This window comes from Planococcus citri, chromosome 1 (assembly GCF_950023065.1).
Source record: "Planococcus citri chromosome 1, ihPlaCitr1.1, whole genome shotgun sequence".
In the NCBI taxonomy this organism is placed as follows: domain Eukaryota; kingdom Metazoa; phylum Arthropoda; class Insecta; order Hemiptera; family Pseudococcidae; genus Planococcus; species Planococcus citri.
In genome coordinates, this window is record NC_088677.1 from 74,406,070 (window position 1) to 74,419,947 (window position 13,878).

Here is a 13,878-nt window from a genome sequence, read left to right on the forward strand (position 1 = left end):
ATTCGTTTGAATCAGAGTTTGTTTCTTTTCCATGTGAGCATAACTGGGCCACTTCGAATCTCTCTGGGTAGGCAAACATACAAACTTGAATACCGAACAAGTTGCATATACCTGCTCAGGGCATCAATTAAATTACTAAACTGAAAATTAAAAATAATAATTATAATTATGTTGGGGGTATTTCCAACCTTTCCCTCCCTGGGGTGCCCTCCACGCTCTAACACTCTCGAGGGCCCCACTAGATTTGGGGACTAAACAGTCTAAGCTGTGAAGGAAACCAACAGTGTATCCCTATACCCAATAAACATAGAAGAGACCAGAGTACTGTTCCAATAGTTTATTATGCACAGAGAATACAATGGTCAGACGGTCATATGTCTGACACAATGCAATACACAGTATTCTTCTGCTGAGCGTTCCTTTACAGACAGATAGCGGCCAGCGTTAAAGCTGCTACGTCAAGAGATAAAAAAAAACTGCACAGAGGCAGGAGCTTTCGGCAGGGTCTACCTCTGGATGGAACGAATCCACCAGAGGGCGCTAATCCAATTAGCTTACCCCCAGCCTGGGCATAATTACCTCACTAGGTAGGTAACTAGGAGTCCCTAGTCCCCACTACAATTACTTGAAACAAACAATAATATTAAATAATCGCGTTATCAAACTGATGAAAAGTGTCCATCGCCGCTATGAAAGTATGAAACTTGGCTCAAAACTACTTTCACAATTCAAAAAAGCATTCAAAGTGGATTCAAAAACGTTCGTTGAAGTTTTCAAAAGTTCGAAGTTGAACTTGCAATGAAAGTTCAAATTTCAAAATAGCACCGTAAATGTGAGCTACAAATTGAAATTTGGTGTAACCTGGAATGCTGTTTCAAAATATACCGTTTTCAGAATGGGCACTTTCAATTGCGTGGGGGTGGGGTGGGGGTGGATTTGCCCACTTTGAATTTGAGTCCAAATTTCAAAAAGAAACATATAAGCGTGTAGGATATCAACAGTTCTGTTTTCGGAGGTGCTGACCACGAATATGACCTTGGTTTTTTCTTTTTTGATTGCGCTTCATCTTGAAGCTCCCACTACCCCCCTGGGAAAAATTCTAAAAAATTGTTTGGGTAACGTGATGCATGAAATAACACGTTTTTGGAGGTGCTGAACACGAATAAGACTTTTTTTTTTGAATTTGACTATTATTTCAAGGGGCAGGGTGTGCTGGGGGCTTCAGATGAATCGCAATCGAAAAACCAAGGTTATATTTGTGTTCAGCCCCTCCGAAAACATTCTATTTGATGTACTACACGCTTATGCTTTTTTTGAAATTGCGACTCAAATTTGAGGTGGAAAAATTCCCCCTCCCCCCAGTTGAAAGTGCCTATTTTGAAATTGTATGAAAAGTTACATCTATGATGATTTTTGTTTTGTGTAATTTTCAAATATTTCTCGCACTTACGGTGCTATTTTGAAAAACTTTGAACTTTTGAAAACTTCTATGAACTTTCATGAACGTTTAATTAGATTTGGATGCCATTTTGAACTGTAAAGTTATTTTCGAGTTGATAAGTTCTATAGCGGAAAAGTTATCTCACTGGTTAGGCAAACATACAAACTTGAATACTGAACAAGTTGCCTATTTCGAGTATTGAAAGGAATTCATCTGCCACAGAATTGGCCTCGCGTGTACCAGTTCAATGTAACTCTGACCAATGGTCCTCGTCCACAATAATTTTCACTTTCTTCAGTCATTTTACTTTTTTAAAACGGTGAAATTTCATATAAAAGGAAAAATTATCAGTTATCATGTAACAAGGGAATGCCCGAAAATGAATGATATGTGATAATGAACACAAAAAACGTGCCAAGTACCAAAAGTGATAACAAGTTGCTAGTTTTCAAAGCAATCTTGGCAACCAAATCAAATTGATTTGGTTGCCAAAGCTCAGGGCATCAATCCCACCAAAATTAGTAAGCTAAAAATATTTACTTAACTTGAAAATGAAACCTTTACTTATATGTAATTGAATAAACAAATAATATTGAATGATCGTATCTTCAAACATACGAAAAGTGACTGACAAACCGAGCAGGCGAGCAACGATACCCCCTTCGCTCCTTCATGGTTTTTCACATCTCCTGGCTGAAAAGTAATGGAGAAAATTTTTCCTTCATAATACAAGTAAGGGTAGTTCAGAGTTCAATTGTACACGAAAGTGTTCCGGTCATCACTGGCGACGCCAGCCTGTGTGCCCAGTGTGCACGGGCACACCTGTTCATTTTCCAAAAATAAAAAAAAAGGTACTTTTACTTGACTTTTACAAATTATTTATAAAATTCCTTGTCAAAAACTAATTTTTGTTAAACAAAAAGTCATTCTTAAATAATTTTAAGTTCATTTTTTGATGCATCAACATCATTTTTCTTACTTCAATTCAATTTTTAAAACGTTGTTGGATCAGAATGAGAATTTGGGAAGAAAAGGGGGGATTTTACAACTTGGTTTTATAATTTTGAAAATTGGCACACCTGTTCAAATTGTCTGGCGTCGCCACTGCCGGTCATTGAACTTTCAAAATTAGGTAGTGTAACACATTTTCTGAGCTTTTCCGAATTCCGAGCATTTCGAAAGTTGGAAAACGGTCAACCATGAATGCTGCACTAATTTGCTTGGCTGAATCCGAATATGTGTGGTTGGAATTCATTGAGAAAAAGTTACCAAGACTGCCGGTAATTTGAACTTGCAAGTTTGAAAACTCGAATTTCATCAAGTACATACTACATACATGCAAAAAAGCTTGCAATTCACAAAATCGAACGCGATACGTGATCTTATACAGGGTGTTGAATAGAGCGTGGTCAATAATTTCACAACAGCATCAACTCAAGTAGACGAACAAAAAACGTTGTTATGATAAGTTGCCTATCTTGTAAAATGAAGACACTACGTGCTCCGCAAAACTGGAAATTTAACTATTTTGAAAAATTCATCAAAAATAAGAAAACGTTTGAATCATTTAAGTGATGCCCCTAACCCATAGTACTCGAGTGGACAAACAAAAAAAGTTATTATGACTAATTGCCTATCGTCAAAATTGAAGGGGCAAATCTCTCTCTCTGGAGAGTCACAAGAAGAATAAAAAGACCTGTAATTCGAGCTCCTCCGATCAGAGACATCATTGGGCAATGGGTCAAGAGTGATGAAGAAATAGCCGAGGTATTTGCAAATCACCTCGCCAGAACCCAGAACATTCACCAATAACAACATCCAGTCACAGGTTACTCCGGATTTGAACTTTTCCATATCAAGTTATGTTACTTTTGTCACTCCAAAGGAGACAACAAAAATTATCTCTCAAATCAAGCCCAGGAAAGCCCCTGGAGATGATAAAGTAACTACCATCATAGTGAAGCAACTACCTAGGAGAGGTATCCTGTTTTTAACCTACCTATTTAATGCAGTCATCCGCCTCAAACATTTTCCATGCTCCTGGAAATCTGCAAAGGTCATCATGATACTGAAACCTGGGAAACCTGCAGAAGACCCCTCTTCTTACAGACCAATCTCACTACTGCCTATATTTTCCAAAATGATGGAATCAGTTCTTCTCAAAAGGATGGATAAATTCACAGCCAAAATAATTCCTGAGTACCAATTTGGATTCCTAAGAAAGCATTCAGCCATTGACCAAGTTCATTGGGTGGGGTGCATCAGATTGAGGGTGCTCTGGAGGACAAAAAGTTTTGTGTCATCGTTTTTCTTGATGTGAGTCAGGCTTTTGACCGGGTCTGGGTCTGGCATAATGGCCTACTTCACAAATTAGGCTCAATTCTGCCAGCCAACTTATGTGAAATTCTCAGTTCTTATCTCAAGGAACGTAGATTTTCTGTTTACGATAATGGAGTAACATCATATGAACAGACAGCTGAAGCTGGAGTCCCACAAGGAAGCAAATTGGTCCCCAGATTATATTTACTGTTCACAGCTGACATGCCTACCAATCCTGAAGTGATTGATGCTACCTTTGCGGATGATACTGCAAAAATTTCTATTCATAGTGATCACCAAGTGGCAGTCAATAATCTACAAATTGCTATCGATGAGTTTGCTAATTGGGCAAATTGCTGGAAGATCAAATTAAATGAGAATAAATCTATAATGACCACCTATACCTATAGAAAGTATGGCTATGCCTTCATTTCAATTAATGGGTCAATTATTCCTCAGACTAATGCTTTCAAATACCTCGGATTACACCTCGATTCGTGACTTAATAGGAATCACCACATCAAGGTTAAGAGAAAGGAGCTTGACTGCAGACTAAAAAACCTTCACTGGCTACTGGGTAGAAAATCCAAACTTAGCCTAGAGAATAAACGTCTCCTTTATAAATTATAACTCAATACTTCGGCCAGTCTAGCAGTATGGAGCACCTCTTTGAGGGTGTGCAAAAAAGACCAACAGAAACATCATTCAACATTTCCAAAACAAAACTCTGAGAATGATGAGCATTGAGCAATGCTCCCTGGTATGTCAGCAACAAAACTCTCCACAGGGACTGGAAAATTTTGACAGTGGATGAAATCATCAGTACATCAGCTAAAGCTCACGCAAAAAGATTATACCAGCATCCCAACACGGAAGCAATTGAACTACTGGATAATAACACCACCAGAAGACTTGCCAGAACAAAGACTACGGATTTCTTTGTTTAACTGCTCATTAAATGCCAAATAGGTAGAAAATTGGACAGTGGTCCACTCTTCTTTTCTCCTTACACTAATTGTAAATTTGTGTCTGTTAATTTTATGTGGTGAATGCCTCACGGCAGTTCTGCTGTTTCCCTGTTTAAAAAAAATGACCAATTGCCTATCTTCAAAATTGAAGGGACAAGCACAATTTCAAAATTCAAATTTGGGGCACTCGAAATTTGAAAATTTTGAATTAGGTTTGCCCCTTCAATTTTGAAGATAGGCAATTAGTCATAATACTTTTTTTGTTCGTCCACTCGAGTACTGTGGGTTAGGGGCATCACTTGAATGATTCAAACGTTTTCTTATTTTTGATGCATCATTTTTCAAAATTGGTAAATTTCCAGTTTTGCGGAGCACGTAGCGCCTTCATGTTACAAGATAGGCAACTTATCATAATAACGTTTTTTGTTCGTCTACTCGAGTTGCACCTGTTGTGAAATTATTGACCACGCTTTATTCAACACCCTGTATAGGAAATCTTATACGAGGTTTTCAAAGGTGTATCTGAAATTTGTGATTGCACTTACCTTTCTCCTCAAGTTTGAGGAAATTGTTCAAAAAATGATGGTTTATCGTCTTATTTCATCAATTTTTGAATGTAGAGACAAAATGAAGCATTCTTCGACGCAAATATTATTTATAGGTAGGCAATTTTACGAGCTTTCCAATAACGGCGTATGTGAAAATTTGCGTATCAATCTCGCGATCGTTCGTTAATAAAGCTTTGCCTTACTTGAAGACCACTTAGGTATAAGCATGAATATTTCAAAGTAGGTGTGCTCGAAATAATATACATCGGCTTAACTTGAATAAGTATGTACTTCAATTCATTATTTGATCTTAGATTTTAAATATACTAGTATGGCGGGATCGTTGTCTTCTTCGAATGATCTGGGAATTTCATTTTCTCGTTCTTCGATCTCAGTTTTGATTTCTTCCATTGTTAATTCGTCGATTGGTTTGCCTCTTCCGTAATAAATATCTTTATTGTAGACCCTGTCTGGACGGCGATATGTGCCAAAAATCTGCAAATACAATCTAATGTGATTTTAAGAAACCAATGAACTCCATTTACACACAATAATATGCTGTGTAGGCTTTTGGCTTTCATACACCCATCTACTCAAAATATAACTCTTGATTTATCGAAGGATCTGTGCTTATTGTTTGTTTCGTTGGCTTACCTTATCCCAAAGTTTAGAATTGATTCCGAAATTAACGTGATAGTATTGATGATGATTATCGTGAAAGATGGCCGGAGCTAAGAATGGCATCCAGTATCGGAATTTGAAATCAATTCCAGAATGAGAGATGATTCCATTCGCGTACAATATTATCATCGCAAGAGAGAACGGCACTAGAAATTGAAATCAAATTTGAGATTACATATGTATTAGGTAGGTAGTAGGTACCTACTCGACTCGTGCCAAATTACGAGTAACTGCACTCTCTTTTTTTTGGAATATTTCAGTACGAGTTTGTATCGATCTTATACTTACGCCAATGTACTGGTACAGTGAAAAGTGGTACAGCAACTAAGATCTGTATACTGCTCAGCTCGACTGGATGTACTGCGGTTGTGGAAAAAGCAGTCGGTTGCTTGTATCGGTGATGCAGACTGTGAAACCTTTTGAAAAAATATGGCATGTGAAGAAATCTGTGCATCCAATATGCTACGAAGTCCTACACAACAAATTTAGCTCATTGTAAATTTATTCTAGATCTGGGTAGATCAAAGTATATAACGAAGAAATATTTACATGATATAGGTAAACTACTGGCAATTGTAATAACAACCAAATCCATCCATATTCGTCCCATTTATAATAAACCGTACTGTATTTTCCTTCATTTTCAATGTAACAGGCTACAAGGGCAGACCAGGTATTCAGCACCAATAAACATAAAATACCATTCTTGATCTCGTCGATTTCCTGCTCGCGCGAAAGCCACGTTTTTGGTTGACACTTCCACGTTTCAGGGGTATCCTTTTGTCGAACGTAATAGTACCACTAGAAAGATGATAAAACTTTCAATGTGAAAAAAAAAAAAAACTGGGAAAAATAATGTAGTAGGTTATGTTGGATATTATTTCATTCAATACTTGCATGCAGAAAACATGCTGCAATCACGTAGATTCCAAAGGCGCTCAATTGAGTACGGATCCAGACGGAACGGAAATTTTTCAAATATAACCCGTGAAATGCTTCGTCCAGCGTTGTATGGTTAACTTCTCTGACTGGGATTCCATATTGTCTCATTATATGAGCACTAATCACCACCCATTCTCCTGAAATAGTCGAATTTTTATCACTGTAGTTGGAAAAATATGCACTCGAGAATTCTTTTCTCAGTGTAATATCGAGTCATTGAAGATTCGATTGCTGAAATTTATTTTGAAAAAAAGGTACCAATCGAAAATTGGCATATTGGAATTCTTGTTTCTCTCGGTACATTTTAATCTGCGGTGATGGGTCATACGCAAATTTTCGATTTTCCCCCATATTTGGTAAAATTTTGTGCCCACATTTTTTTGAAGTGGTCGAAAAAGTAAATCATTGGAATTTTTATTTTTCACGGAGTGTTTTATGTAGTAATCTGTATTGACGTGTCGCGCCGATTTTCAATTTTTTTTTTCAAATTTGGTAGATAAAATTCTGAGTCTCAAATTTTATGTAACCGGTCTGAAAGTAATTCATTGAAATTTTCGTTTTTCTCGGAGTATTTTAATCTTTATTGGTAGGTCTCCCACTGATTTTCGATTTTTTTAAATAAAGGTAAAATTTTGAAACCGGTTGTAAAAGTTATTTATTGGAATTTGCGTTTTTCTCGGAATATTTTCACGTACATCGATAGGTCACACACCGATTTTCAAATTTTTTTCAATTTTGGTAAAATTTTGGGCCCCAAATTTTTTGTAAAAAGTCAAAGTAGCACATCATGATATAGTTAGAATTAGCCGAAATGGTATAGAGAGAACTGGTAAGAATTCCCTGCTATAGTGGTTAGATTTTTCCAATTATTCCCTAAGGGTGGAATAATTGTACTATTGCCTGGATAGCTCAATTGAAGAGGCTTCTAAGTCATTTTTGCTAGTCTAGTATATGCAAAGTTATGTAGTGAAGAAGGAAATAATTTCAATCATCAAAACAAATTAAAAGGTATTTATTAAAACGTAATTTACATAGACGATTCGCAATATTTTTCAATATTAACCCTCCCCTAAGGACCGTTTTAAGGCAAAATAACACATATCCTATAATGGGTACCATTAACACAACTAAATTATTGACATCGTATCATAATACTGCACTGAAAATAATACGATGTAGATATGTATTGTTCCATTAAAATTAAGAAATGAAATAATTAGATGAATGAACATGCCCTCCGATTGAACATTCATCTATCAACACAACTAATTAATTGGTGAAGCTAAATTAATTAGTTTCATGTTGTAAGCTATTTCAAGCTTACCTTATCTCGAAACTGTTCACGTTTACCATCTCTTTCAGGGGCCTTACGAATACTAAAGGCGGCGATGGCACTTAACTAAACGAGGTACATTTTAATTCTTTGCATTATTCGGGTATGTCTAGATTCATCCCAAATAACCAAAAAGGTACAAATCATTGATCATCGGATCCATGATCACAATAAACGAAATTAACCACTAACCGGAGTGGCGTAAACGAAACAGTATAGACCATAATTTTCACCATCACTACTGTGAAATAATTTCTATCATCGGATAGGAAATTATATGATAAAATCACGACAGTACGGACATTCGTGACGAGGTACCATTTCACTGCAGGTTCTGGAGCCAAGTGGTTTTTGGCGCTAAAACGATTCAATTTATAGAAAATAGGGTCAAATAAGCACCTCCCCCTGATCACGTGGTAAAAAGGGGTAAGAAATGCTCGCGGCATCGGTATATTTCAAAGGGATTCCGCGACCTGCCAAAAAGCGAGCATTCTTTGCAATAAATTTAGATAAATAATGTTCTTATTTTCCTATCTCGAGCCATAAATGTCGCGGGGGCTGTCAACCCTTGTCTAATAAAGAACTCAACTAAATGAGAAGGGTTGACTGCCAATGACCCGCCTGTGACGTCATCTGCACGAATACAGAGTATTTGTACATTTCTAACTCACTAAATAGTTAACACGTTTCCGAATAATATAATAAGTAGGTATAATCAGCATCCCTATAGCTGGTACCTATCATAGGAACCAGCTAAGCCGATGCGGGCCATCTACACTATGTCAATCATTGGAGTTTTTTTTAACGGAGTGCTTTAATCTGCATTGCTGCGTCGCACCGATTTTCAATTTTTTTTTCAAAGGTGAAATTTTGGGCCCTAGAATTTTTTGCTAGTACTCATAAAAGTAAATCATTGAAATATTCATTTTTCTCGGAGTATTTTAATCTAGACATTTTTCTTCATTTGGTAATTGAAACTGTCCATGAAGGTAATTCATTGGAATCTTCTTTATCTCTGAGTATTTTTCATGCACAATTTGATAGATCAATCACCGATTTTCGAATTTTTTTCAAAGGAGGAGTCCCGATAAGGCCACTTTTTGGCCACAGGTCAGTTATCGACTCGACCACTCTTAAAATGTTGTAATAAATGTCCCAAATACGAATCCGTCGTTAGTTGACCCAAAATCACCATTTTTTGGGCTCCAGGGGTTCCCAAAGTTGTGAGTAAAAAAATAATTTTTGGAACCACTGAGTATTATTTTCAAAAACTTTTTTAGGGTAAAATATCGGTTTGAACTCGATAAACGTTATGCGAGGTGATTTTCCTATTTTTGACCCTCGGGGGGCAGAAATGGGGGGTTTTGATTTTTGGAAAATTTTGGAACCACCATTTTAAACCTACCCCTTTGAGCCCCCTTAAAAAGCTTTTTACAGTTTATTAGTATCTGAAAGACCTTCATCCTATCAAATTTTGAGCTCAATAAAATTTTCCGCTGGTACTCGAAAACCCAGTTTTCCATTTTTTCGCAATTTCGAAATTTTGGGAACCCCTGGAAAACTAGAAATCCACGATTGGCGCCATACGTAACGTATTGAGGTATATATGCAACTATCTTGATGAAAAAGTTTAATTAAGCTCCCTGTTTATTCGTAATTTTGAACCCTTTTTTTAGAGCACCCCTAAAAAAACTGTTTAAGCACATTTTTTCAAATAAATTGAAGAATTTACAATTGAACCACACTGGCAAGTGTTCGATAATTTTTCATTTGATTTTTCCTGTAACTTTCAAAATTAAGCTTTTTTGAGCCAAATTCTGAGATTTTACTTCGTTGAAATGGTGAAAACGTGATTTTAACGTTTTTTTAAAAGAGTAAAATATCTGCAGAATTTGACCCAAAAATGCTTAATTTTGAAAGTTACAGGAAAAATCAAATGAAAAATCATCGAGCACTTGCCAGTGTGGTTCAAATGTAAATTCTTCAATTTATTTGAAAAAATGTGCTTAAACGCCTTTTTTAGGGGTGCCTAAAGTGGCGGCTCTAAAAAAATGGTTCAAAATTACAAATATACAGGGAGCTTAATTAAACTTTTTCATCTAGATAATCGAATATATACCTCAAAACATTACGTTTGGCACAAATCGCAGGTTTCTAGCTTTTCAGGGATTCCCAAAATATCGAAATTACGAAAAATTGGAAAATTGGATTTTTGAGTACCAGCGGAAAATTTTATTGAGCTCAAAATTCGGTAGGATGGAGGTCTTTTAGATGCTAATAAACTGTAAAAAGCTTTTTAGGGGGGTTCAAAGGGGTAATTTCGAAATGGTGGTTCAAAAATTTTCCAAAAATCGACCCCCCCCCATTTCTGCTCCCGAGGGTCGAAAATGGGGAAATCACCTCGCATAACGTTTATCGGGTTCAAACAGATATCTTACGCTAAAAAAATTTTGAAAATAATACTCAGTGGTTCTAAAAATTATTTTTTTACTCACAACTTTGGGAACCCCTGGAGCCCAAAAAATGGTGATTTTGGGTTAACTAACGACGGATTCGTATTTGGGACATTCATTACAACATTTTAAGAGTGGTCGAGTCGATAACTGGCCTGTGGCCAAAAAGGTGGCCTTATCGGGACTCCTCCTTTGGTAAAATTTTGGGCCCAAAACTCATTGCAGAAGGTCAAAAATGAATATCATTGGAATTTTTATTTTTGTTGAAGTATTTTAGTATTTTACTAATCTACATTGAAGGGTCGCACCAATTTTCATTTCTTTTTCAAATTTGGAAAAATTTTGGACCCCTAATCTTTTGTAAGTGATTATGAAATTAAATCACTGGAATTTTCTTTTCTCTAGGAGTATTTTCATGTACAGTGATAGGTCACACACCGATTTTCAAATTTTTCTTCAAATTTGGTAAAAGTTTGGGCCCCAAATTTTCTGTATTAGGTCAAAAAAGTTAATCATTGGAATTTTTGTTTTTCATGGAGTGTTTTAATCTGCATTCATTTTTTTTCCAAATCTGGTAAAATTTCGGGCCCTAAATTAAATTTTGGGCCCCAAACTTTTTTGAAGTGGTCATGAAAGTTAATCATTGAAATATTCGTTTTTCTGGTGGTATTTTAACCTACATTGATGAGTCGCATCAATTTTCAATTTTTTTTCAAATTTGGTAAAATTTTATGCCCCAAATTTTTTGTAAGTGGTCATAAAAGTAAATCATTGGAATTTTCGTTTTTCTCGGAGTTGCAATTTTAATCTATCTACATATTTATACGTTCTCATAATCATCTAACATAAAAACACACTCGAGTGAAAAAATTCACGTTAAATCTTTCAACTTACCGTTTAAAGTCACAGCCATTATAAGTATCACAATCGCTACAACCGTATTCGTAAAAATGTTGACAAAATTTATTTTCTGGTAAATATCATACCCGATGTGTACGGCTCTCGAATACATGTTGAATAAAGTCTTTGCCAGGTACATTTTTCAATCACTAATAAAACTAATTACCTACAACTTCACCGATTGAAACTGAATAGAAAGTTTGTTTCACAATTTTTATCATATTTGCGAATAATGATTATTTTACCTATTTTAAGTTTTTTAGGCTACGAGTTAATATATTAGTAAAACTACTCGTACAAGATATCGGGAACACCGATTGATAACAACTGACCAGTTTTTTTTTTCTCTTCATTATCAACTCGAGTAGAGTGAGGATGATGGTTACGTTCATACACACGGTGAAAAAAATTCATATCTCGAACTCGTCCAAAGGTACGTAAGTGTAAAATTGATATAGTATTTGTCGTGTTTTTAATCGAGAACTGGTTCTGTAGGCCTAAGGAGTACCCTTGCGATAACCTTGAACTTGAAACTACTATGTTGAGGTATCTTCGCGACATCTTCGTACTGTAGCTGGATTCGAGCTACTGTACTAAATATACGAGTAAACATCCTGTCATCCACTTCGAGAGATGACGACAGAGACACAGAGAAAGAAAATGAATACCTAATGATGAAAACATGGAAATTGAAAATGTACATTTAATTAAAGTGGGTAAAGCGTATTTAAAAATTTTCCACCCAAAATATGAATCTTTTTCAAGGAAAAATCTTCCTCGCCCCCCTCCGAAAAAATGTTTGTTTTCATTTGAAAAAAAATAGATTGAGGGAGGTTTGGGGGGGACCATGGGTGAGGTCGATTTAAAAAACTATGGCTATATTCGTGTTCAGCGATATCGAAAACATACGATTTCATGTGTCACACGAATGTAATCCTTTTTTTGGGGGTTACCTCCTTTGGGGAGGTGCTGGGGGCCGTGAATGGGGCCCAATCAAAAATCTGACGTCATATTCGTGTTCAGCGTCACCAAAAACATACTATACCATATGTCGCACAAACAAAACACTTTTTTGAACTTTTACCCCCTTTGGGGAGGTGCTGGGGGCCATGGATGGGGTCCTATCAAAAATTCTGACGTCATATTCGTGTTCAGCGTCACCAAAAACATACTATACCATGTGTCGCACACACAAAACACTTTTTTGAACTTTTACCCCCTTTGGGGAGGTGCTGGGGGTCATGGATGGGGGTCCTATCAAAAATCTGACGTCATATTCGTGTTTAGCGTCACCAAAAACATGAAATTCGATATATCACATGCCCCAGATTTTCTTTCGAAAGTTTCTCTCAAAATTGGGGGTGGGAGTGCTCCCCTCCATTAAGAGATCCCATCTCGAAATTTAAATATTTCAAAAAAGCATCAAAAAGTACATCTATGGAAATTTTTTCAAAATTTTAAATGGTAGCTCCCACTTACAGCGCCATTTTGAAATTTGAACTTCGAATTTGAAAATTCAACTTCCAACTTTTGAAAATTTCAAAATGTTTGAAAAGTTCTAAATGCAATGCCCTTCCGAACTGTGAAATCAGTTTTGATCAAAGTATCATAGTTTTGGAGGAATGGGCTGCTGAAGTTGAGTACCTCGAGACAATGTGAAAATAATGGAAGCCCCCCCCACCTGCTCCCTGAGGGGGCTGGGACCAAACTAATTGCGGGGCTCTTACTTACTGGATGGGTATATAATATTGTTAAAAAAATGTGAGTCAAATCGAAAGGCATGACTTTCAAAATCGCCTTTTTTTGGTTGAGTTGACATTGGAATGACCCAAAATAAACAAATTTCATTATTATGAATTTTGCTTAACACTTAGAAATTTGAAGGGGCTAGAAACATTTTTTTTTTTTAAATTTGAGAAAAACGTGTTTCTGACTTTGGGAATGGGTAGTACTTTGAAAAATAAACAAATTTTGTCATTATGAATTTTTGACTAACTTTGAAATTATTGAAGGCGTCAGAATCGTCAGAAATATTTTGAAAAAAACTACATAAAAAAGTATCCATTTCAAGAAAAACAATCAATAATTCTGACGCCTTCAATTCTAATGTTAGACAAAAATTCATAATCACAAAATTTGTTTATTTTTCAAAGTACTGCCCAAGTGTCCATTCCCAAAGTCGAAAACAAGTTTTTCTCAAATTTTTTGTTGTTTCTAGCCCCTTCAATTTCAAAGTTAGGCAAAAATTCATACTAACGAAATTTGTTTATTTTCCCAAGTAGTACTACCCACT

At 36.1% G+C, this 13,878-nt stretch overlaps 1 protein-coding gene across 1 annotated transcript; it reads right to left on the minus strand.

Annotated features, from left to right (window-relative positions):
* Nucleotides 1-5,546: 5,546 nt before the first annotated feature.
* LOC135832151 (lathosterol oxidase-like) lies at nt 5,547-11,933 on the minus strand. The gene is made up of 6 exons (XM_065345199.1): nt 11,580-11,933; nt 6,855-7,036; nt 6,507-6,758; nt 6,246-6,429; nt 5,931-6,103; nt 5,547-5,771 (listed from the first exon to the last, which is right to left on the minus strand). The coding sequence occupies exons 1-6, from the start codon at nt 11,722-11,724 to the stop codon at nt 5,577-5,579; spliced, it is 1,131 nt and encodes a 376-aa protein (XP_065201271.1). The 5' UTR covers nt 11,725-11,933; the 3' UTR covers nt 5,547-5,576.
* Nucleotides 11,934-13,878: the final 1,945 nt, after the last annotated feature.